Below are 22,081 nucleotides of genomic sequence, written 5' to 3' on the forward strand. Positions count from 1 at the left end.
CTCCCCACCCCCCACGTGGGGCCGCTCGCCGCCGCCGCGCCTCCCCGGCGAGCCCCGCGGGCGGCGCCGCCCCGGGGCAGGGGCGGGGGGCGTCACGCGGTCAGGTGGTCCCCGGAGTTCCCCCGGGCAAGACCGAGGGAACGCGGCGCCCGGGTTGTGTACACGCTCCACTGACAGAGCTTCTTGCAGCCGGGCAGCCGCTGATCACGCGTGGCCCCGCGAGCCCATTGGCCGAGTCCTCACACACCTTTGCCGCTGATTGGCCGGCGCCAGGCCCCGCCCGCTGCCCCGCCCGCGGCGCGGGGCAGGCAGAGCGGCTACCTGAATGGGGAGGGGGCCAGACAGCGCGGAGCGCGGCGGCGTCGACGTCTGGAGTCTCGGTGCGCCCGTCTGTGGCCAGGCAGCCGGCGGCCAGGCGGCCAGCGACCCGCGGCCAGCCATGCTCAACTTCGGCGCATCTCTCCAGCACGCTTCGGTGAGTTACCTGGGGATGCTGGTCCTTTCCTGCGGCTCAGCCTTGGCGCCAAGCCCGAGCCCCCGCCTCGGCCGTGCCCGGGAAGCCGGGGTGCAGCGAGGTCCTGCAAGGGCTTCCTCCCGGCAGGCTGGGTCTCACGGAGGGCATGGGTAGGATTGGGGTCGGCAGAGGCAGCCTGGGACCTAGACCAGGGCAGGGCGATCGTGCTCCTGGGTGCCCAGTAGACCAGGGGGAGCCGCACGCGCGCTCAGGGTGGAGGGGCGCCCTGCACCTGGCGCGGGCTGCCCCTGTCTGCACCGGGGATGCGAGCCGGGGCGGCGAGGGCTGCCCACGAGCTGTCTAGCCGAGAGGCGGGCGCCGGCTCGTCGGGAGGGCGGGGAGGGGGCTGCCAGGTGGAGCGCGCGGCCAGGCTAGCCGGGCTGGGGGAGGGGACGGCGGCGGCGCACGGGGTTCTCGGGGCCCCGCGCACGTCGGGGGGGGACTCCCGTCGCGGCGGCCTGCTCTCGGCGGGGGCAGGGCCCTGCCTCGGGGCCCGACAGCTGGGCGGGGGAGTCGGGACCGCGAGACGCGGGGGCCGCGTGTCGAGGCGGGAGCCCGTGGGGCCGCGCGTCTGGAAGCAGCGCCGTGGGCGCCGCGCGTCTGCGAGTCCGCGGCCGCGACGGGCGGGAGACAGACGCGGGCGGGCCGGGGTCGCGGGGCCGGGTGGGCGGAGCGCCCCGGGCTCCGGCCGCTCCCCGGGGGCGGCGGGCGGGCTTCCGCGGGGACGCTCCTCCTCCCGCGGCCGAGGCGGAGGCCGGGGCCGGGCGGCGGGCGGGCGCGCCCGGGGAGCTCCTCGTCCCCGGGTGACCCAGCCCCGGCCTCCGCCAGGGGCGGGAGCGAGGCCCGGCCCCGCTGCGGGTTCCTAAGGGAACCGCGGCCCGGGGGAGGCGGAGGGGGCGGGCGCCTCCGCGGCAGGCACCGCCCAGCCCTGCGCCGCCCGGCGCGCACTGGCGAGCGGTTGGCGGCGGCGCCCGCGGCCCCTCCCCGGCCGGGCGGGGGCGGGGGCCCGCGCTCAGGAAGTAGGGGAAAGGTGACGGCGCGGCGATTCCCAGTTCACGTTTCCTGCGCCGCCCGGAGCAGCCGCCGATCACGCTTTGTTCACATGCCTCGCCCCCTCCTCCCCGCGCCCCCGCCCGCGCCGCCCGGCCAATCCGCGCCCGGGCCGCAGGCCGGCTGGCCAATGGCAGGGCCGGGGCGCGCGGACGTGCGCGCGGCGGGCGGCGCTCCCGGTGACTCAGCCGCCGGCCTCGCTGAGGTTAGGGCGGCCCCTCCGCCGGTCCCCGCCCGCGAGGATCTCCCCCGCCGGCCTCCCGCGCCCCGCCCCTGCGCCCGGCTTCCCTTTCCTGCCTGGCACCAGCCTCTGCTCCCTCCCAGCCTCCCTTCCGGGCGCGCATTCCTCACCCCTGCCCGCCTGGTGTTTTTTTCACCCTTTCTTCGAGTTGGTGTCTATAGGCTTTTTACACTTACAGTGTTCATCTGTTGCAGCTTACATAAAGGCGCGAACCACTGTGCAGTTGCGTTGTTAGTGATAACTCAAGAACAATGTCTTGTTTCCCACACTCCCAATAGGCGGCCAGGCATTTCTTTTTAAAGAGCTTTTGAGATCTTTGATTTTTATTAGGTTTTGCCTTTTTGAGTGAAGCTGGCCCTGAACTTGCTGTATGGCCAAAGTTGGCCTTGACTTCATCTTATTTGGCTCCCGTTCTCGATTTGTAATGCCTTTCATAATTTTTGCAACCTCTCCATTAGCCGGAAAAATTTGGAAGTTCTTTTTAAGAAGAAAGTAAACGTGATTCTTATGAAATGCAGTTCAAAGAACTTTTAATGTGAGACATTAGGTTTAAGGAGTTGCACAAACACAAAACATTAACTGTTATCAAGCCTCGTTTTAAACATTAACACCAACTTGTACTCAATAGGTTTTTTTTTTTTTTAATTTCAGGAACATTAAATTTTATGCCTGTCTGGTCCTTTACGGTACAGAAACCATTGCATTGAATAGATCCAGGAAAATCACAGAAAGAGATTGAGGCTTGACTGAAATACAATTAATTGGATGTTCTTTCCCCTTTGGCTGTTTTGTGTATGTTGGGTTTTGTTTTTTGAGCTGCAGCTCCGAAGGGCTTGGCCTCTGCAGTCCTGAGAGTACACATTTATCCCACCACGCCTGGCTACATTCTTCGTTTGCCCACTCATTTTACTTATCTTTACCATACACGGTGAAATTACCGATTTCAGGCTTTGGATAGCTAGATCCACTTTTACCTGAAGTAGTTTAAGTCAGCCTGCACTTTAGGATGCTGGCCTTGGCCCCTTACTGGCAATATGGGGTGTTCTTTAACTTCAAGGGGTGTTTTAAAATAGCTAAAAGGTTGCACGTCCCTGTCATTTGGATAAGAAGAGCCTTAACTTTTGTTTTCATAGGAGGAAAAAATGGAACTAATTTCTGAAAAGCCGAAAGAGAGTACACACCCCTGGAACAAGACGGAGCAGAGTGACTTTGAAGCTGTGGAGGCGCTCATGTCCATGAGCTGCGACTGGAAGTCTCATTTCAAGAAATACCTTGAAAACAGGCCTGTCACCCCAGTGTCTGACACCTCAGAGGAAGAGGGTGTACCCCCAGGGACGCCTGACCTTCACACAATCCCGGCATTTGTGAGTATTCTTAAGCGGGTATAAGTGACAGCATTTCTTAGTGTTTATGTCCTGGGTTTCTCATTTCTCAGGAGCTGTTTGTTTCTCTTTGTAGTGTTTGACTCCACCTTATAGCCCCTCTGATTTCGAACCCTCTCAAGTGTCAAGTCTGACCCCACCAGCGCCATCTAGTGGCCACTTCAAATCATTCTCCGACGTTGCCAAGCCTCCCAGTGCTGCTCCTTTCAAACAAGAGAAGAGCCCAGTAGCTGTCGCTCCCCTCCCTAAGGCTCAAGCGACAAGTGTCATCCGTCACACAGCTGATGCACAGCTGTGTAACCACAGATCCTGCCCTGTCAAAGCAGCTAGCATCCTCAACTATCAGGACAACTCCTTCAGGAGAAGAACCCACCTAAATGCTGAGGCTGAGAGAAAGAACATACCTTGTGCAGCTGTGTCACCAAACAGATCCAAACGTGAGCCAAATGTAGCAGCAGCAGATGGTGACGAGAAGGCGGATGCTGCACTGTATGACTTTGCTGTGCCTTCCTCAGAGACAGTCATTTGTAGGTCTCAGCCAGCACCTGTGTCCCCACTGCAGAAGTCAGTACTGGTCTCCTCCCCTACGGTGGCCACTGGGGGCGTGCCTCCCATGCCTGTCATCTGCCAGATGGTTCCCCTTCCTGCAAACAACTCTCTTGTTACCACAGTTGTCCCTAGCACTCCACCCAGCCAGCCACCAGCTGTCTGCCCCCCTGTGTTGTTCATGGGCACTCAGGTGCCCAAGGGCACTGTCATGTTCGTCGTACCCCAGCCCATTGTTCAGAGCCCAAAGCCTGCAGTGCTGAGCCCCAATGGCACCAGACTGTCTCCCATTGCCCCTGCTCCTGGATTCTCCCCTTCAACAGCAAGAGTCACGCCCCAGATTGATTCATCCAGAGTGAGAAGCCACGTCTGTAACCACCCAGGATGTGGCAAGACTTACTTCAAAAGTTCCCATCTGAAGGCCCACGTGAGAACACACACAGGTACTGACCGTGTGAGCTTTGTCTTTGAAAGCAGTGTGTATGTGGAGTTTGACTTCCGTCACAAATACGAATGGGGTAGGGGTAGCCCCTTGGGAGAGTTTGTGCTACGTGTAAGCTTGAGGGTGATAAAGTATCTTAAGACTGTTCAGTGTGTCCCTGGGCCTGGCGACACACCTTTGTAATCCCAGCACTTGGGAAGTACAGGCAGAAGAAACAACACACGTCTCTGAGACAGGGTTTCTCTGTATAGCCCTGGCTGTCCTGGAACTCACTGTAGACCAGGATGGCCTCCAAACTCCGAGATCTTCCTGCCACTGCCTCCGCCCGAGTGCTGGGATTAAAGGCGTGCGCCATCACACCAAGCACGTCTACTGAAATACTTTGATGGTTCACGAGCTGACCAGCTTTCCATTTTAAGTCACCCCATAGATAGCTCTAGGTGTGGTAGGATGTGTGATTAGAGGGTCTGCGAGCAGTGTGTGCTGACCATCCGGCTTTCTTTGCTTCAGGGGAGAAGCCTTTCAGCTGCAGCTGGAAAGGCTGTGAAAGGAGGTTTGCTCGCTCCGATGAACTGTCCAGACACCGCCGAACCCACACGGGAGAGAAGAAATTTGCCTGTCCTATGTGTGACCGTCGGTTCATGAGGAGTGACCATCTAACCAAGCACGCCCGGCGCCACCTATCAGCCAAGAAGCTCCCAAACTGGCAAATGGAAGTGAGCAAGTTGAACGACATCGCTCTGCCTGCAACCCCCGCTTCCGCGCAGTGACAGCCAGAAGATGAGGAGTCAGAACTAACTTTGGTCAGAGCCAGGAGCCAGTGATGGAGCCAAAATGCCCTCCAGCAGGGGTAAAGCAGAAGCCCCTGGCCTTGGGAAGGCCCAGCCTGGCTTAGATGACAGAAGCGCTTCAGCCATGGGCAGGTCGCAGAAGGGCAGGTCTCCTCCCCACATAGAGATGAGAGCGCTTCTGTTCTTCTGGATAGCCTGGAAGGGTTCAGGTGAGGTGAGCGCAGCACAGGTTTTGAATCATGCACACACACACTGGGTACTTTGTTTTCGCCGTTTATACTTGAGACCAGCTTTGCAGTGTGATTCTTTTAAAGCATTGGTTTCAAGAACATAGAGGCTGGAAATTACGGTACAGAACAGGAGCTAGACAGTGAGTTTGTGTTACACAACGGTGTCATCTTCTCCTAGAGTTATCTTGTTTATTATTCTTGGTCTTTCCAGTCCACTCTGTGGATGTGATTAAGTATATCTAAAACTATCATTTTCCACTGTTGTTGGTATTTGAAGTTGAACAGCTGTACATTGCTAAGGGGGAGCCGAAGAATTGGAACCCTCATTAATTTAATTGCTTGGAAGTACAGCTAAAATAAATTTTTTTTTGGCATTTTGTTTTGAAAGTTTAACAAATGACAGCATTTAGGCATTTTACTCTACTTTAGATTTTAGTTTGCCTGCAGTTTCCTGTGTAGATTTGAAAATTGTATACCAATGTGTTTTCTCTAGACTTAAGATACACTGCATTTTGTTTAGAAAAAAAATCTCAAGATGAAAACAGATTGTAAAGAAGGATGTCAAGAGTTTGAGATAACTCCTTGAGAAAGACAGATGGCTTTATGTCATCAGTAAAAGACACTTATGTCCTTCAAATTAGGAAGTTAATGATCATTACAGATGGACAATTGTCTTATTTTTAGGATTTTTCAGGATGTCAGAGTAGGTAGGAAAATTGTTAATTAGAACATACACTTCCAACTCGAAAATGATGTTCACAGCGCAGTTCTTACCACTGCAGTGCTCGGGCACCTGAGAAACTCACACCTGCAGTTCTGGGGTTCGAATCCAGGGCTTGCATGTGTTCTGCAAGCGCTCTACCACTAGAGCAGTGACTTTTGCTAACCATGCTTCTATTCTGTTGTAAAGTATCTGATAAACTCGGCGGTAAAGATAAATTGTTCAAATACGTAGTGAAAAACTGTCACTATACCTTCCCATTTAAACTGTTTCTGTATCTTGGGTGTAGGTTTCTAACATGCAAACTTGAACCCTTGAAAAAGATTTTTCTTAAAAAGTATAAAAAAAAAATCACGAGTTACAATTTGCACAATATTTTTTTGTTGTACTTTATACCTTGTTTACAATAAAGAATTTTCTTTAGTATATACAGTGGGCTTATTGCATTTGTTAAAATCCATTCTCCCATCTCACCTTGACATTGGTCTCATTCAGATCAGAACCGAGGCGGTTTTCTTTGAGATGACTACTTTGACAGAACGTAACTGCTCTGACCAATGAAAGAAGGCCTATTTTTCCACCCAAGGAACTTCTCCAAGTTACACTCACTCAGACCAGGAAGTGATACTAGATACAGTGGACAAACTGGTACTTAAGAAAGCCCACTCTGCCTCTGGAGAGAGACACCTGCTAGTCACTTAGGAGAGTTGTAAATAGGGTGTGAGTTTTAGAAGATCAGTATTTGAGTTGGTTTAAAAGTCTCACTGCTCTTGAACATCCACCTTAACCCTTGACCTAACAGCTGGCTCATTTTCTGAGACAAAGTCTCACTGTAGCCCAGGCTAACCTTGGAACGCAAATAGCTCAGGCTCTCAAACTTGTAGCAATTCTTCCTCTGCCTCAGAAGAGCTCGGATTAGGTGTGCACCACAATTCCAAGTTCAGGTAAGCTCTGCTTTGACTAACCCACTGTGCTTGTATGAATCCTGCCTAGGTCATGCTAATTCCATTGTGTAGTCTTTGGGATTCTGTAAGAAAGATGTGTTTATCGAGTTAGTTATGTGTGTCAGTCTGGATCTGTGGTCTGTAAGTGACTCCTTTAGCTGTAGACGCTTGGACTCTGTGAACACAGCTGCTCATCCCATTGTAGCCCCTGTGGCAGAGTAGTTAGCGGTTGACAAGGGTGGGGATTCTAGGATTCGAGCCCTTTCTCCCGAGTGACAGTTCCTAATGGTTGCTGTGAGGGATGGGAAGCAAGTTCCCTGTAACGGACTGGCCTTGACCTTGCCAGCCTCCTGTCTCAGTCTAAGTGCTGGGGTTTTTCTCCTGTTTTATGAGACAGTCCTGTAGCCAAGGTTGGAGAGTTTGCCCCATCAGCCCTGCCAGTCAGTCTAAGCTGCATCTCATGGCCCTTGCCTGGTTTCTGTCTAGTTTCTTGCTGCTAACTATAGTCTTTCCCTTTGGAAAAGGGAAATCTGACTGAGTTTGCTCTGTCTAAAACTTTAAAACTTCCAGTGACCTCAGGGTAAGGTCTAGATGTTTCTTTCCCTCCTTGCATAACTGGAGACGGGTTGGCCCTGAGTTCCTGACCCCTGGCCTCTGCTTCCCATGTCAGAGATCACCATTCTCCTTTTGGTTTTCATAAAACAAGGTGGGCCTTGCTTTGGAGCCCTGGCTAGCTTAAAACGTGTGGCAATTTTGCCTGAGCCTTACTCTCCTGTGTGGAATTCCAGGCAGGAGCCCCTGCCTGCAGCACTGCTGTGTAACACATGAGTCACATATGTAATTTAGATTCTTTCCACCAGGCTTGCTTGAGCCCACCTCGGATTCCAGCACTGGGGAGGGTGACTGCAAAGTCAAGGTCACTCTGGTTTCCCTAGTGAGTTCCAGGCCAACCAGTACTACATAGTGAGTAGTACTGTCTTGAATTATTTTCTAGCCGCTGCATCAAAGAAGGCTGAAAAATTAACATTAACCCTGTATATCCAAAATACTTCTACACTGAGTCAATTGCTAATTTATAGGCTATCTTTTCTGAAACTAATCTTGGAACCCACTCTTATATGCTTACAGCACATCTTCCTTAGGACCAAACACATTTCAGGTGCTAGGTCACAGGTGGCTTGGGGCCCTTCTAAGGTCCCCAGTACCCAGCATCATTAGGCTTCTCCCAGCCGCTCCCTTCATTTCCACTTGTCCCTCACCCTGTGTCCAAGCACTGAGCCTTCTTAACATGCGACCTCATGGGTAGAGAATGTTTTTTCTGCCCTTTTCCCTTGACATTTTCACTATCATCATAATCATTACCCTTTACTGAAATTGCTTAATGTCTCTGTTTTCTTCCTTGACTGTAAAACTCCGCAAAGACAAGGAGTCTCTGAACCTTGCCCTCAGCATCTAGCATAGCATCTTACACATAGCAGGAGCTCAAGCAGTTTTTCAAACTGAAAGGAAGCCTGTGCAACTAGCTGCAGGAAGACAATAAGTAGGAGGATGTTACATGACAAGCAGGATACAAACAGGTAGGAAATGCTGAAGGCTGCTCTTCCATTTTTTGCTAGTGCTGGAAGGACCACTTATTCCACCATCCAAAGTTAAAGGAGGCTGATAGAGTTCATTGGTACAATACTTGTTCATGTGCCCGGCATCACAGAACAAAAATAGGATGGCAATCCATTGGCCAGGGTTGTTTGTCTTGTTTTTGTTTTTAAACAAGACTGGGATAAAAATCTACAGGGATGACACACACAAGACTTGCATAGGCCCTTCAGGAGAGTCAATTCCTTGCTAAGAAATGTCACGTCAATAATCCCTCTAAGCTTTCTCATTGCTCTCAGGGTGGGCAGAGAGTAATGAGAGTGTCAAGAGTGCTGGGCAGGCACTGTGCCCTGGAGGCCGCAGTGTTCCTGAAGCTGCATGGGAAGTCTTCCTTCTGGAGCTGTGCTGCTGCCCAGGCCAGGTGGGGAAGCTCAGGCTGGGACATGACCTTGAGCTGACTGCCTGAGAGCAGGGCCCTTCCACCATGTAGCTGGGCCACAGAGGAAGCATCAGTTGTAGAGCTTCTGGCAGCTGGAAAGGCCTGGTGTCTAGGATTCTCTAGAGAAATCTAACTGCTAAAACAAACAACTTCTTACATGTACGTACATACACACACACACACACACACACACACACACACACACACACGGAGCACAGAGAGATTTATTTATTTTTTACAAGGAATTTATTACAAGAACTGACAATCTTACAGTTGGCCCAGGACAGTTCTAGTACACGTAGAAGGCTTGCTTTGCTATTTTTTTTAAAAATAGTTATTTATATATTTTGCTAACCAAAAAGTCATTTATTAAGTACAGACATCTGAAAGGGCTTTAATTAATGAAAACTAGGAGTTGGATTAGAAAACATCAGAAGGATGGAAGAAAGACATTCTAATTTCTGTTTGGTGTATTCTGGTAATTTTTTGTTTTCTCCGTACCTAGTTGTCTGACCATCTGCTGGTGGGTAACTTTTGGAAGATACTCCTTCTTGGACAACCCATAATTAAACGGAGCCCACACAACCCTTGTTTATTTATTTAATGTATGATGGCTCTATCTGCATGTACACCTGCATGCCAGAAGAGGGCATCAGATCCCAACACAGATAGTTGGGAGCCACCATGTGGTTGCTTGGAACTGCACTCAAGACCTCTGGAAGAGCAGACAGTGCTCTTAACTGCTGAGCCATTTCTCCAGCCCCCTTGCTTTGCTATTTTTGACAAAGGGCCCTGAACTTACAATGTGGTGAGTATGACTGTGAACTTCTGATCCTCCTGCTTCTACCTCCTTCCTATGTGCTGGGATAATGGATGTGCACCACCATACATGGTTCATTCAGAGGTGGGGGGTGGCCTTACAGCTGATTGAGACCCCACCAACATTAGAGAAGGTAAGTCTGCCTTACTCAGTTTGTCAGGCATGTTCTTAGAGACCATCCAGGATATTCCACCATAGATGGTCACTCTGTGGTCCAACCAATTGATACACAAAACTAAGCACCATCCTCTCGACTCCAGTGCTGGTTGCACTGACAAGTAGTTCACTGCTGGGAAAGGTGCTTTATTATTCTGAGTGTTCATAGCCATGCCTCTAATAATGGGGCCAAACATGGCACACCTGCTCTCTTCCATTCCTAGAGCCAACAGCAAGCTCCAGTGAGGTTTTGTGCAGAAGAGCTTTTGAAAAGCATAATCCATTGTATTTTGTTGGTACTATTCCAGGGTCTATGTCTGGGACATGCAAGCTGCAGTGCATGCATTAGGATGCCCACCGAGGTCGGCCATCTGTTCTGCAAAGAAAATCCACCTGGAGTTTGATGTTTACAGAGTTTTGATGCCCAGTGTTCCCACAGTTCCACTTTATATCTAATTATTTGGGTGACCCATTTACAGAAGCTCACTGTAACGGGGCCAGTCTAACAGGAAGAAAAACACGGAGCAGAAGCCATAGGTATTTGCTGAGTTGAGCGGAAGCCTGGTCACTTGTCATTTGATTAGAAAGCACAAGTTTGTACAGAGTAACCCCAGACACAGCCAGTCCATGAACCAAATTCATCAGTTTACCCTTTGCCCTGCTCAAAGTGATCCAAGCTTCAGTAAATTCTGTGAGTGAGGCTAATTCCTGACCGATGCCCAGACACTCTTCAGAAGAGCTACAAATGTCAGAAAGTTATGCTTTCAACTGTACATGACAATCCCATGGGAATGTGGCTTAGTATGAGGGACAAAGGCTTCTTTCTCCCAAAGAAATTATTATAAGTCATATATGTACAGGGTCCACCCCAATGTCCTGGTTTCGAGTGACAGAATTCCAAAGAATCATAACTCTCTCGTGTCTTTGGTTCATTATGGCAGGAGCGGAGTGAGACGGGCCTGTCTGTTGTTCTAAGCCTTCCCTGTCAAATGGCACCGTGCCCTTCCCCAGGAGCTGGAAACTCACTACTGGCTCAGTGGGTACCACCAGCCCAGCGCGCCCAGCTAACCAGCTGGCATTGGGTGGTGGAAGGAGAGGGACTCTACAACACATCAAAGGTGATACTTTGCCTCACTTTGAGTTTCTTGGAAGAATTTACTTTTGATTTGAAGTTTAGCCTACCTTTGGAAAAACAGCATGAAATTCTGCAAAGAAAATGAAGTAAAGGAAAACGAAGGCTGAGAACTACCAGCCTGTAGTTCCAGCAGGGGGAGGTAGAGGCAGAAAGATTAGATCAAGACCCTTTCTCGGAAACAAGATAGTCAAACAAAACAGAAATAACATGAAGCAGAGAAGCCATGACCCTGAGGTAGGCTTTGAGAGAAGTCGTTCTTTATCTGATTAGATCATCAGAACCTTGAATATCAGTTTCAAAAAGACAACTCATAGCTTTCACAACCTGACTAAAAGGTAAGTGTGAGCACTTCAAGTTTATTGCCAGTAGACAAAAACCCAGGGCGTCCTCGTGCAGGGAGCCTGTGGGGCCATTGCCCTGCATGCTTCTGTCAGTTCTCTGCTGACCCGGAATCATGAACCAGTTGAACCATGTCCTGGGTTTGTTTCACTATCTGTAAGTTTCATCTGACCTGTTTTCCAAGATAGGATTAGACCAGGGGACTCTGGGAAGGGTGTACTGAGGGTCGTGTCTGCTGAGAATATATAATGCCCTAGCCTTCACCCCTAGTAGGGAGGAGGTGGGAGGAGAAAGGGAAGAGGAAGGAGAGGAGGAGGGTTTGAAAGGAAAGGGGGAGAGGAAAAAACAGGGGAAGAACCAATAAGCTTGAAAAGGGCCACCTACACACAATGGTCGCCATTCCACTGCTGCGTCTCAGCTGGATTATCAAGACAGAAAAGGCTCTACAGCTAGGAGACAGCAATCTGGCATCAGTCCTGAACTTGCCAAGTCCCGGATATTCTCAGATGGCGATGGAGCCATGCCGTGGTGATTTCATACCAGGTGCTCATGATCCCATGCAGTCTTCCACACTTCGGAGAGCCAGGCTGTGGAACCAGCGGAAGGCTGAATAACCGACCTGTGGCTTCCAGGGCTTCTCCCAAGCTGTACGGGAAAGCCAGCTACCATGTTGCGAGGACACTCGAGCCGCCTGTGGGGAGGTGGTACGCTGGGGAAGGGACCTTTCGCCAGCAGCTGGCACTATTACAAGCCTTGGGAGAACACCTCGGAGGTTTATGCCACAGCCTCACCAGATTTCCCTGAGATTTATCACTACATAGTTAAGACAAGTGACAAAGTCTCGGACAGAGCTGGCAAAAGGGCACAGTCCTGAGAGATGGTGTTAAGCTGTGTCAGTTTTCATGCTGACTAGTGATGAGCAGAATGTGTGTGTGTAGAATTGTGTGTGTGTGTGTGTGTGTGTGTGTGTGTGTATGAGAATGTGTGTACTGTGTGTGTATTAGTGTGTGAGCACATATGTGAGGGTGTAAGGGGAAAGCATGTGACTGTGTATTTAAGTATGAGAGAATGTAAGAGTGTGTGTGTGTGTCTCTCCCTCAGAGAGAAAGAAGGGTGTGTATGAGAGTGTCTCAGAGAGAGAGAGAGAGAGAGAGAACCTGTGTGTCTCAGAGAAAGAGAGCGCATCTTACATTGCAACTTTGCGTTCGTTTTCACTTCTGAGGCAGGTTGTCCTTACGTAGTTCACGGTGGTTTTGAACTCCTAAACCTCCAGCTGCAGTTTCTCAAGTGGTGGAATTGCAGTTGTATGCCATGACACCTGGCTTAGACTGTATATTTTGAGGAGAAGTGAAGTAAAACAGAGAGACAACAGGCATGTTGGTTTTAGGGATGTTACAATTTACATTGTACCCCCAAAAGTGTACTGCCAAAGTGTACCCCCAGAAGTATGGTGCTTTGGAGGCTGGGTACCCCCATGGTGGTGCTGTTTTGGGTGATTCTGGAAGTAACTTGGAGTGGGTCTTGGCAGTTGGTGTCTTGTTCCAGGTCTCTTGCCCATGAAGTGCACTGTGGTCTTTTTTCTTGTGGTCGTAGAGGGTAGAAACCCAAAGTCAAGGTGTTGGCGGTGTGGTTTTTCTTAGGTCTCCCTCTTGGGCTTTCGATGCAGCCTTCTCCCTGAGTTTTTACAGGACATTGTCTGCGGTATCTGTCTTGGGTTTCTATTGCTGCAATGAAATACCATGACCAAAAGGCAGCCCGGGGAGGAAAGAGTTTATTTGGCTTCACGTCTCAGCTCATCATCAGGACTGGTGGCTGTCTCAGGCTCGCTTTCCGCCTGGGCTCCCTGAAGCTGCGCTGGTGGTCATCTCAGGCTTGCTTTTTTCAGGGAATGTCAGGTGTTCTCAGGTCTGAGCACTGAGCATAGACCCAGCCTCACTCCTCTCTCCCACCTACTGGCGTGGGACACAGCAGCCACACCTGCAGCGCCTCTAGCAGCAGGTTTCACTGGATATTTATAAGCATTATTTGTGACTGTGGTGGTGGATTTGTCAACTTGATGGAATTTGGAGGCACTCAGGAGACAAATGTCTAGCCATGTTTGTTAGAATGTTTCCAGAAAAGATCACATGGGGAGGGGAGGCCCACCCTGACTACAGGGAGCCATCTCATGAACTGGAGTCCCTGACTGGATGGAATGGAAAGAAGCAGTAGGACATCAGCATCCATCACTGCTTCTGGACCACGGATGCATCGTGACCACCTCACACTCCTGCTCCTCAGCGACGGCTGCTCAGCACCGGGCCTTCCCTGCAGTGATGGACTGTGTCACCCCCAACAGAGAGCCAAAAGAAACCCGTCTCTCCTTATGATGCGGTTGTTAGGTCTTTGTTACAGCAGTGAGAAAAGGAACTGATACCATCACCTCCCCCTCCCGCCCCAATTCCCAGTGAGGCTTGTCCTCCAGAAGATGTGTTCGTCTTGCCTTGAGCGTGTGCCAGATGCCTTTTTGTTAATGTATATTTGGACTTTTTCATTTTGATTTTTCTAATTTCTAAATGTTCATTATTATTGTGTGTGTGTGTGTGTGTGTGTGTGTGTGTGCCAGTGCACACATGGAGGAATCAGAGGGCAATTTCACGGAATTGGTTCACTCATAACGTTATGAGGGTTTCAGGAATTGAGTTAAGGCCATCAGGCTCATGTGTCAAGTGCTTTTATTCTTTGAGTCATCTTGCGTCCTTCAATTTGATTTTTCTAAGGAACTGTGTATCTTCTTCTAACTTTTAAATTTAGCAAGAAAAATTGAAGGCTGGAGGTGCAGCCTGGCTGTGATGTTTTCTGACAGGTCGCCTCACATCCCTTCTTGGTCAGAGCGATTCTGGTTGATTTTGGTGAAGGTAGTAAGGTGGAACCCCAGGAGCAGTTGATGCTGTTTTTCTGACTCAGAAAGCACTGCACTGACCCCTTGTGGCTAAATAGGGTTATGATTCCAGAATGGTCAATGGGTTGTGAACAGCCGTTTTGACACCTCTTTTAAAAGGTCACAGTGTAGGACCCTCCACTGCTGGGTCCTCCAGAGCTCTTTTTGCACAGTCATGACAGATATCTAGGCTCGGAAACCCAGTCTCAGGAGTCTGAGGAGGCTGCTTGGCTCCTAGTGGACTTCTTCCCGCCTCCAGGGGAATACTCCCTTTTATCCAGAGGTGGTGAGGAAGGGTGTCTTAGGGGATAAAAGAGCCCATCAATGGACCTGGTGGTACAGGCCGGTAATTACAGGACTTGAAGGGTTCAAGCTTATCTTCTTCAGCTGCACATCAAGCTTGTGCCCAGCCTTGCCTACATGAGACACAGCCTCAAAATACAAGAGCAAACACTCTCCAACCAACCAACCAAAAGCTGTCACCCTCTTCCGGTGGGACAATTCACCCCAGCGTGGAGGAGGCCCCCTGCAGGTTGTAGTGCCCACCTGGTCTACCCAGAGAAAGAGACAAAGAGCCTGTTCTCCCGCTCTCGCTGCCAGAGCTGGGCACCGTAAACCACCCTTTAACAGCTGCCATGACACGGATGGAAAGGATTTCAGTCATAGGAACCTCAGGAACAGACGCCTCCACTGGGGACCCCTAAGAACTCCATCACCTGAAGCATCTACGTGTGGGTGACCTTGGCAGTACTTAAGACGGCAAGAAAGGATGAGTGAGCAGCTCCTAGAATGTGGTACCCAGCAGTTCTCATAAAAAGCCTGGCCCTGTCCTAGGAAGCCAGAGGCAGAGGCAGGAGGACTGAGGCCTCCTCCAGAGGCAGGAGGCCTGCCTGAGCCGCACAGAGACTCACAGTGACTGGTTTCGGTAGTTGAGATTTTCTAACTGCTGTGTAGGTAAAATGGTCATTCTCCCCTTGCATGTGCTTTGCATGGATATGTACCCACATGTCCATGCATGCACGTATGTTTGCATATGTGCATTGTGCTTGTGTACATGCATGTATCTGTGCACATGAAGCTGTAGGTCAGCCTTGGCCACCGCCCTTCAGATGCTCTCTACTTTGTGCTTTGAGACAGGATGTCTCATTGGTCCTGGGCTCAACCACTAGGCTAGCCTGGCTGTTCGGTGAGCCTTGGGGACTTGGCTGTCTCTGTCTCCCCAGCCCTGGGATCATGAGCTCATGCCGCCACATCTGGCGTTCTGTATCTTAAGATTTACGTTTATTTATTGTCTGTTTATGGGGACCTTGCATGCCATGGTGCTTGTGTGGTGCTCGGAGGACAGCTTATGGGAGTCAGTTCTCCTCTACCATGTCATCTCCAGGGATCACTCTCAAGGCTTCAGGCTTGGCGGCAAGCTCCTCTATTACTGGCCCCCTCACCTGGCTTTGTGTGACCTTGAGGGATCAAACTCAGGACCTTATGCTTGCAAATCAAACACGCCACAGACTGAGCTAACCCCTAGGCTCTTCCCATATATTTTAAGAAAGGTTTAGTGTGGTTACAAGTGTAAGCTCTGGACGCTGGGCTTCAGCCCCTGATTGCACCACTTCCTGCCGCCTGCTTGGCGGTAGCATGGAGGACGAGGAGGATTTAAATGCACAGATGCCTGTGTTTCCTCAGCCACTCCATCCTGCCCAGGGGTAGGTCTGACAGACGCTGGAATATCTGGAGTGACCCGAACGCTGCATCCCTGGCCACTCAGTGCTGGAGTGTCTTCTTTCAGGCCTCACTGCTTGAATGAGGAGGTGTTGACTGTTCTCCCCTGAGCCCATTTTGTGGGGGATTGTTCTATTCTGCTTGCAGCCTTCTTCAGTGGCTGTGTAACAAACGCTCTTTAAAGACGGTGACTGTGGCCTCACCCAAACCACCCCGCATGGCTAGGTCAGTGTGCAGGCCCCCGGGTGGTCTCTGCAGTTGTCTGAAGGTCACTGTGGGAGCGAGCTGGGGGAAACTTGGCCTGGTCCAAACACTCCTCTCATCTGGTTCTGCAGTAGCCCTGAGCCTGCCCAGTGGGTACTTCTGCGATTAGGGTTTGCCAGCAAGGATGACTTTGGGTCAGGGCTCAACCCCGGGGGACAGTCATGAAGAAGAAACCCCAGAGGAAGCCATGAAGCCCCAGTTTCATTCTCCACTGCTTTGAAGGTTGAAAGCAAACTGCTGTGCACCTGAACTCAGCCCAGAATTCCTTTTTCCCTCATCTTGAGCAAAGTGTTTTCCTTCCTGGAGGAAATGCCACGTTGCTTTTTTTCAGCTACAAAGTGGACAGTACACTAACCTTTACCCAGGCGAGTTTGTTTAAGGGACGGCTGCATGCACTGCTGCAGTCCAGCTGTCTGTCAAACAAGGTGCTCAGGAAAGAAAGGTTAACCACGAGAGCAGGTGTGGCAGCACCCGCCTGCAAGCACACAGCGGTGGGGGAGCAGGGAGCACACTGGGGGTGGGAGCACAGCGGTGGGGGCAGGGAGCACAGTGGTAGGGGCAGGGAGCACAGCGGTGGGGGCAGGGAGCACACTGGGGGTGAGGAGCACACTGGGGGTGAGGAGCACACTGGGGGTGAGGAGCACAGCGGTGGAGGTGGGCCAGGGACCATAGCAGTCAGGGGAGGGGTGGTGGTGGGAGGAACACAGCGGTCTCAAGTCTGATGCCAACCCGGGCTCTAGCAGTCTCAAAGCTACAGTGTGAGAACTTGTCCCCCAAACACAAACAAACAAATGTTAGTTTATGTTATATTTTAAAAACTATATTTAATGGGGCTAGAGCAATGGCCCAGCTGGTTACAGGCACATATTGCTCTTGCAGAGGACCTTAGTTTGGGTCCTTGCCGAGGACCCCAGCACAGTGGCTCTCAATAGTCTGTGACTCCAGTCCCAGGGAGTCTGACACCATCTTCTCACATACAAACAAAACACTCACACATACAAAATAAAAACAAATAAATCAAAGTACAACAATACAGTAAATAAAAGGATATTTGTTATTATTATTTATTGTTGTAGTGGTGATAGTGTGAGAGTGCCTGTGTGGAGGTCAGAGGGCACCCTGTGCAGTCAGCTCTCCCTCCCCCAAGCCTTAGTTCCAGGGATGGAACTCAAACTGCAGGCTTTGCACAGTTAGGTGGCAAGGGCCTGTGCGGGGCCTGTGCCCACCAGCTCACGTCATCCGAACACCTCCCTGCCCATCTTACCAGTCCTCCAGTGTGTAGAAACTTGTGTTACTTCTGCCTGGAAATCTCTTTCTTCTCCACTGTCCATCATTAGTCTTGTTCATTGTGAACGTCCATTTCAGGCCAGCAAAAGGAAAGGGCCCATCCTAAAACCAGCCAGAAAGAGCCGCTGTGAATCTGGATAAATTTTTGAGGGCTGCAAAATAAAGAAACTGGTTCTGTGGGCCTGACGGAAGGGAGTGAACGGGCTAAAGGACCCCAGGGAAGCTTGCTGGCCTGAGTCTCCTCCATATTTGCGCATGGGCAAAGCTGCCTGTGACAGAGCCACCAGCTGCGGCCTTGCCCCAGCCCCTGTCTGAACATGATCAGTGTGACCAAGGTGGCCCTTTCGGGTAACAGACAGGGCCTCTCCAACCCTCACCCTAGATGACCTGTGTCTTCACTAGCCAGGTCTCGTGTAGGAGAGCCCCTCAGCCACACTGCTGTCCAAGGGGTCCCCTGGAAACAAGTCACCACAGAACATCTTTGCTTTGGGGCCTTGAGTTTTAAGCAAGAATATGAGACAGAAACTGAGATATGTTGTGTGAAAAGCACTGATACCGAATTTTGCACACACTCAGTTACACACTTGATTTCGGCTCACTCTGCAGAGTCACTGGAAAATGCAGACCTTTCCTACCGCAATTCCTGCCACAGCTGCCTGCTGTGCATTACGAACCAGCGAACCAGTGGAGGGATGTGCAGGCCCCACCTTCCAACATGTCGGCCTGGCATGGACAGAGGCCTGAGCACCTTCCCGGGGAAGACTGACACCGAGGAGCTGATGCAGACGGAACACCAGCTGTCCAGTTTAGAATGCTGTCGCACTGGGGGTTGTGGGGGTGTCTGAGATTTGGAGTCCTAGTCTGACATCAAGACTTCACTGTACTCGTGGAGGGTCCACCTATGTTGACAGAGTAGACGGTGACGTCTCCAACACTGCTCATCACTTTACGGAAGCAGAGGGTAATAAATCAATGTGAAACACTCTTTAAATGGCTTCCTACAATAGCAGTACTTCTGCCCCAAGGAGTCTCAGGAGTCCAGGTATGTTCTGTCATGAAGCTTTACTCCAGAGATTATGCTAGCCAACCATGAGGAAAAGGGCGCCATTGGCCTAATGAATGCAGGTTCAGGAGGGATATCTGCAGTAGTGAATAAAAAATAAGTGGTTTATTATTGAAGTTTACTATTAACCTGCTGTCACAGACAATAAGTCAGACACCTGTGTCCTGTCCAGCGGGAGTTCAACGAGTTCCTAAGGAGGGGCGAAAAGAATGAAATAGAGACAAAGAGACACAAAGAATGAGAGCAAGTCTATAATCTGATCTCGCTCTCGTTTATTTGAAACATTTCACACAACTTTATAGGGAGAAGGCAGGAAGGGGAAATGTGTCAGCAATATAGTTTACAAAACATAACAGGGTGATTAATGATGATGCAGAACACCGCAAGAATGCTTACTAAAAGAATACTACAAGAATGTCAACTAAGATATCCCAAAATGTCTAGCCTGACACACAGGTGTGTCATAGGTTCCGGAAACGTAAATCTCTCACCTACGACCTTGTTGCAGCTGTCTGTAACTTTCCACTAGCTGGCCTTGGCTCCCGGCACACCTGTAGATTTAGAATTACCTTACTTACCTTGGGCCGGGCAGATATTTCACTGTCTCAATATCCTCACCATCCCTCTCCCATCCTCCACCCAATGCCATCACCTTAATCCTCCTCGTCTGCTCTACCTTCCAGCCATAATCCCATGATACTTGCTTGTATTCTTCATCTGGGTTTTTTCATGCCATTCCTGGAGTCCTTCCTCCAGGCCCACATGATTTCTTCCCCAGGCTAATCCATTCTGGCGTCCTCCTTCCTCTTCTCCCTTCTGTTTCCCTGTGAACCCCCAAAGCCTGGAGAACCTCAGCCACACCTACCCCATTCTGCCCCACCCAGGTATAGGCTGTTTAATCAACCAATCACAAAGCAAGGACAGGTGTAACCAGATCATAAGGGACAGTAACAGCCATCAGACCAACCTCCAGCAGACATCCAAGGTAATTTTTTGTGTCAGCTAGGGGCCCTAGCTCGAGCTTCTGCTTAGTAGGAGCTGTTTCAGACAAGAGCAGCTGAGAGTCACCAGGTTACAGAAGAAAACCTTAGCCACTTATTTGAAAAGTGTTCAGTTCATTGAAAATGTCTTTATTTGTAATTCCTCCCTAAATACAGTATGATTAATGGCATAAAAAAGAAAGGTGGATTATTGTATCTCCTTTTAGACTAGAACACAACAAGTCTCAAATATTTTACATGGGTGTGGATTATTGTATATTGATGGAAATTTAAGGTTATTTTGTTCAATTCTTGCTTAATGCATTGTACATATGCCACTCATTTAAAATGTAATGTAAAGTTTGAGTGTTATGAAAGCTAGTGTTGCAAACTGTTTAGGCTAATTAGAAATGCAAATTAGTCACCTATACATAATCTTACTCATAGGCTTGTTAAGTACTAGTTTAGTTAATTACAGAAATAAGCTTTATTTAGCCTCCTGTGTATGTTTTCAAAATTAAGCAGAGAGTAAGTCGCTGGAAACAAATAACAGTTGCCTGTTCAAATGTACTATAGATAGATGGATGGTCTTCGAACACTTTAGAGGTCTATGGAATACGGTATTTAAGACGTTTTAATAACAAAAGGCATTTTTGACAGAGATGCATCTGCTCCTGACAGCACCCCTAGTCTGCTTCAAAGATAATGGCACTGAAGAACCTCCACATGGAGTTCGCTTCCAACATGGCAAAGCTCGCCACTGGGACAGCAGCTTTACAAGCTGTGGACAAGCAGGACTCTGGAAAGTCTACTGCTCAACTTTCTAGAGGTAAAGTAGGCCGTTCCTTCAAAATTCCTGCTTCACAGAAAAGTCCGTCACATATTCTGGGCCTGTAGGCTGAAGACGGACGCCCCAACAAAACGGAGAGAGCTTATGCAACTGCCTGGGGAGCCGGCAGTCTGTCAGCTCTATACTTTCGGAAGCCGCTTGCTCTGCACCTATTATTTACTCAGGTCATGTCTGTTCTTCTCAGGTCTCTGATGAGGTTGAAGATGTCATAGTTATAGTCATAGTTTTCTTTATTAAAGATTAAAGACATAAAATCTTAAGTTGTTTAGGATCTAAGAAAATGTTTCTCAGGTTGATAAATTCAAGTTATGAAAGAAAGTGATTTAGGTATAGACACTTGGCTTCACCAGGATAGGATAGACAGTGGATTGCTTTCCCCAGGTTGCTAAATACTCATAAACTAGACATTGTAAACACAATTCTTACTTGATAGTTTTCATAATTCTTCTTATTGTATATAGTTTATTAATGTTAGAGAAAAGGCCATTTTTGGACTAAAAGGGGGACATGTCATGAGAATTTTGGCTTCTTCAAAAACCCAGTTACGTTTTGTAAATATGCTTTTGTTTTAATTCCAGGTATGTGGTATGTGGCTGCTGCAGTTCGTCCACAGCCATTGACTAAGATTGTCTCCTGCTCAAGTTGTGAACCTTGTCCTCCCACAGTCCCAGAAGACCTCCCGCACTGTGCCATCCCTGAGGTACCCAGTTAGAACTCTCTCCTCTTCCTTTGACAAGGGCTTCCTCTAGGCAGTGGTTCTCAGCATATGGGTCATGACCTTGTTGGGATTCAGAAGACCTTTCACAGGGGCCACCTAAGGCTATCAGAAAACACAGATGTTTACATTATGATTCAGAACAGTAGCGAGATTACAGTTACGGGGAGTAGCAACAAGAATAATTTTATGGTTGGGGGTCACCTCAGCATGAGGAACTGTATCAAAGGGTCTCAGTGGTAGAAAGGCTGAGAAACTGCTCTAGGGCGAAACAAAATTCGAGCTTCCATGAAAATGCATGTCAAGTCTCCGGGAGGTAGCTCTGCTTTCTTGGCCGATGCTGGCCTCACACTGCACAGCGCTGTGTGTCACTCTAGTGAGAAACCAGCTGTATACAAAAAGTGGAGTTCAGAATGTGAGCTTCCCACAGATGATAGAGCTGACAGACAGCTGGCGCAGCTCAGTGACAGAGCACCTGCTCTGCCTGCGGCACCGGGTTTAGTTCCTAGCGTGGAAAGAGTGTGGGGGAAGCTGGGTGTGGTGGCTTACGCTTGTAATCTCAGCAGCACCCAAGAGGCAGTGGGTTCAGACGGGAAACTGTCCCTGAGAAGTCTCTGCCTCCCGTCTCATGTGCTACATCTGACTTTGTGTGTTCTCTGAAGACCCAAATTGGGGCCTCGTGATTGCAGGCCTTTACCCTCCGAGCCATCTCCCTGGCCCACATCACTCATTTCTGAGGTCAAAACCACTCTGTTCCCCAACGCTCAAACATCACACCATGGAGCCCAGACCGAAGCATTTCTGCAGTTCCGTTCTCTTGCAAACAAGCTTGGAACATGCTCTCTGCTCACCTCCCTTGGTAAGGCTGGTTAATGTCTGGTAGACCAGTTAGTTCCATACCGTTGTGTAGTGTAACCCGAGGTCATCGGTTCAAGTGCCA

General features: G+C 49.9%; 1 protein-coding gene and 1 pseudogene across 1 annotated transcript; one reads left to right on the plus strand and one right to left on the minus strand.

The window, feature by feature from the left end:
- The first annotated feature begins 151 nt into the window (after window positions 1-151).
- Window positions 152-6,345, plus strand: Klf10 (KLF transcription factor 10). The gene is made up of 4 exons (XM_021650960.2): window positions 152-475; window positions 2,939-3,169; window positions 3,264-4,176; window positions 4,686-6,345. The coding sequence occupies exons 1-4, from the start codon at window positions 326-328 to the stop codon at window positions 4,943-4,945; spliced, it is 1,554 nt and encodes a 517-aa protein (XP_021506635.1). The 5' UTR covers window positions 152-325; the 3' UTR covers window positions 4,946-6,345.
- A 6,875-nt stretch (window positions 6,346-13,220) lies between these two features.
- Window positions 13,221-13,342, minus strand: LOC132656140 (small nucleolar RNA SNORA17; annotated as a pseudogene).
- Window positions 13,343-22,081: the final 8,739 nt, after the last annotated feature.

This window comes from Meriones unguiculatus, chromosome 8 (assembly GCF_030254825.1).
Source record: "Meriones unguiculatus strain TT.TT164.6M chromosome 8, Bangor_MerUng_6.1, whole genome shotgun sequence".
NCBI lineage: Eukaryota > Metazoa > Chordata > Mammalia > Rodentia > Muridae > Meriones > Meriones unguiculatus.

Excerpts from the sequence above, each read along its gene's own strand:
- Klf10 (XM_021650960.2), top strand. The coding sequence starts at position 326 with ATGGGGAGGGGGCCAGACAGCGCGGAGCGCGGCGGCGTCGACGTCTGG. Across the intron at positions 476-2,938 it reads CATCTCTCCAGCACGCTTCG|GAGGAAAAAATGGAACTAAT; the intron begins GTGAGTTACCTG and ends TTGTTTTCATAG. Across the intron at positions 4,177-4,685 it reads CCACGTGAGAACACACACAG|GGGAGAAGCCTTTCAGCTGC; the intron begins GTACTGACCGTG and ends TCTTTGCTTCAG.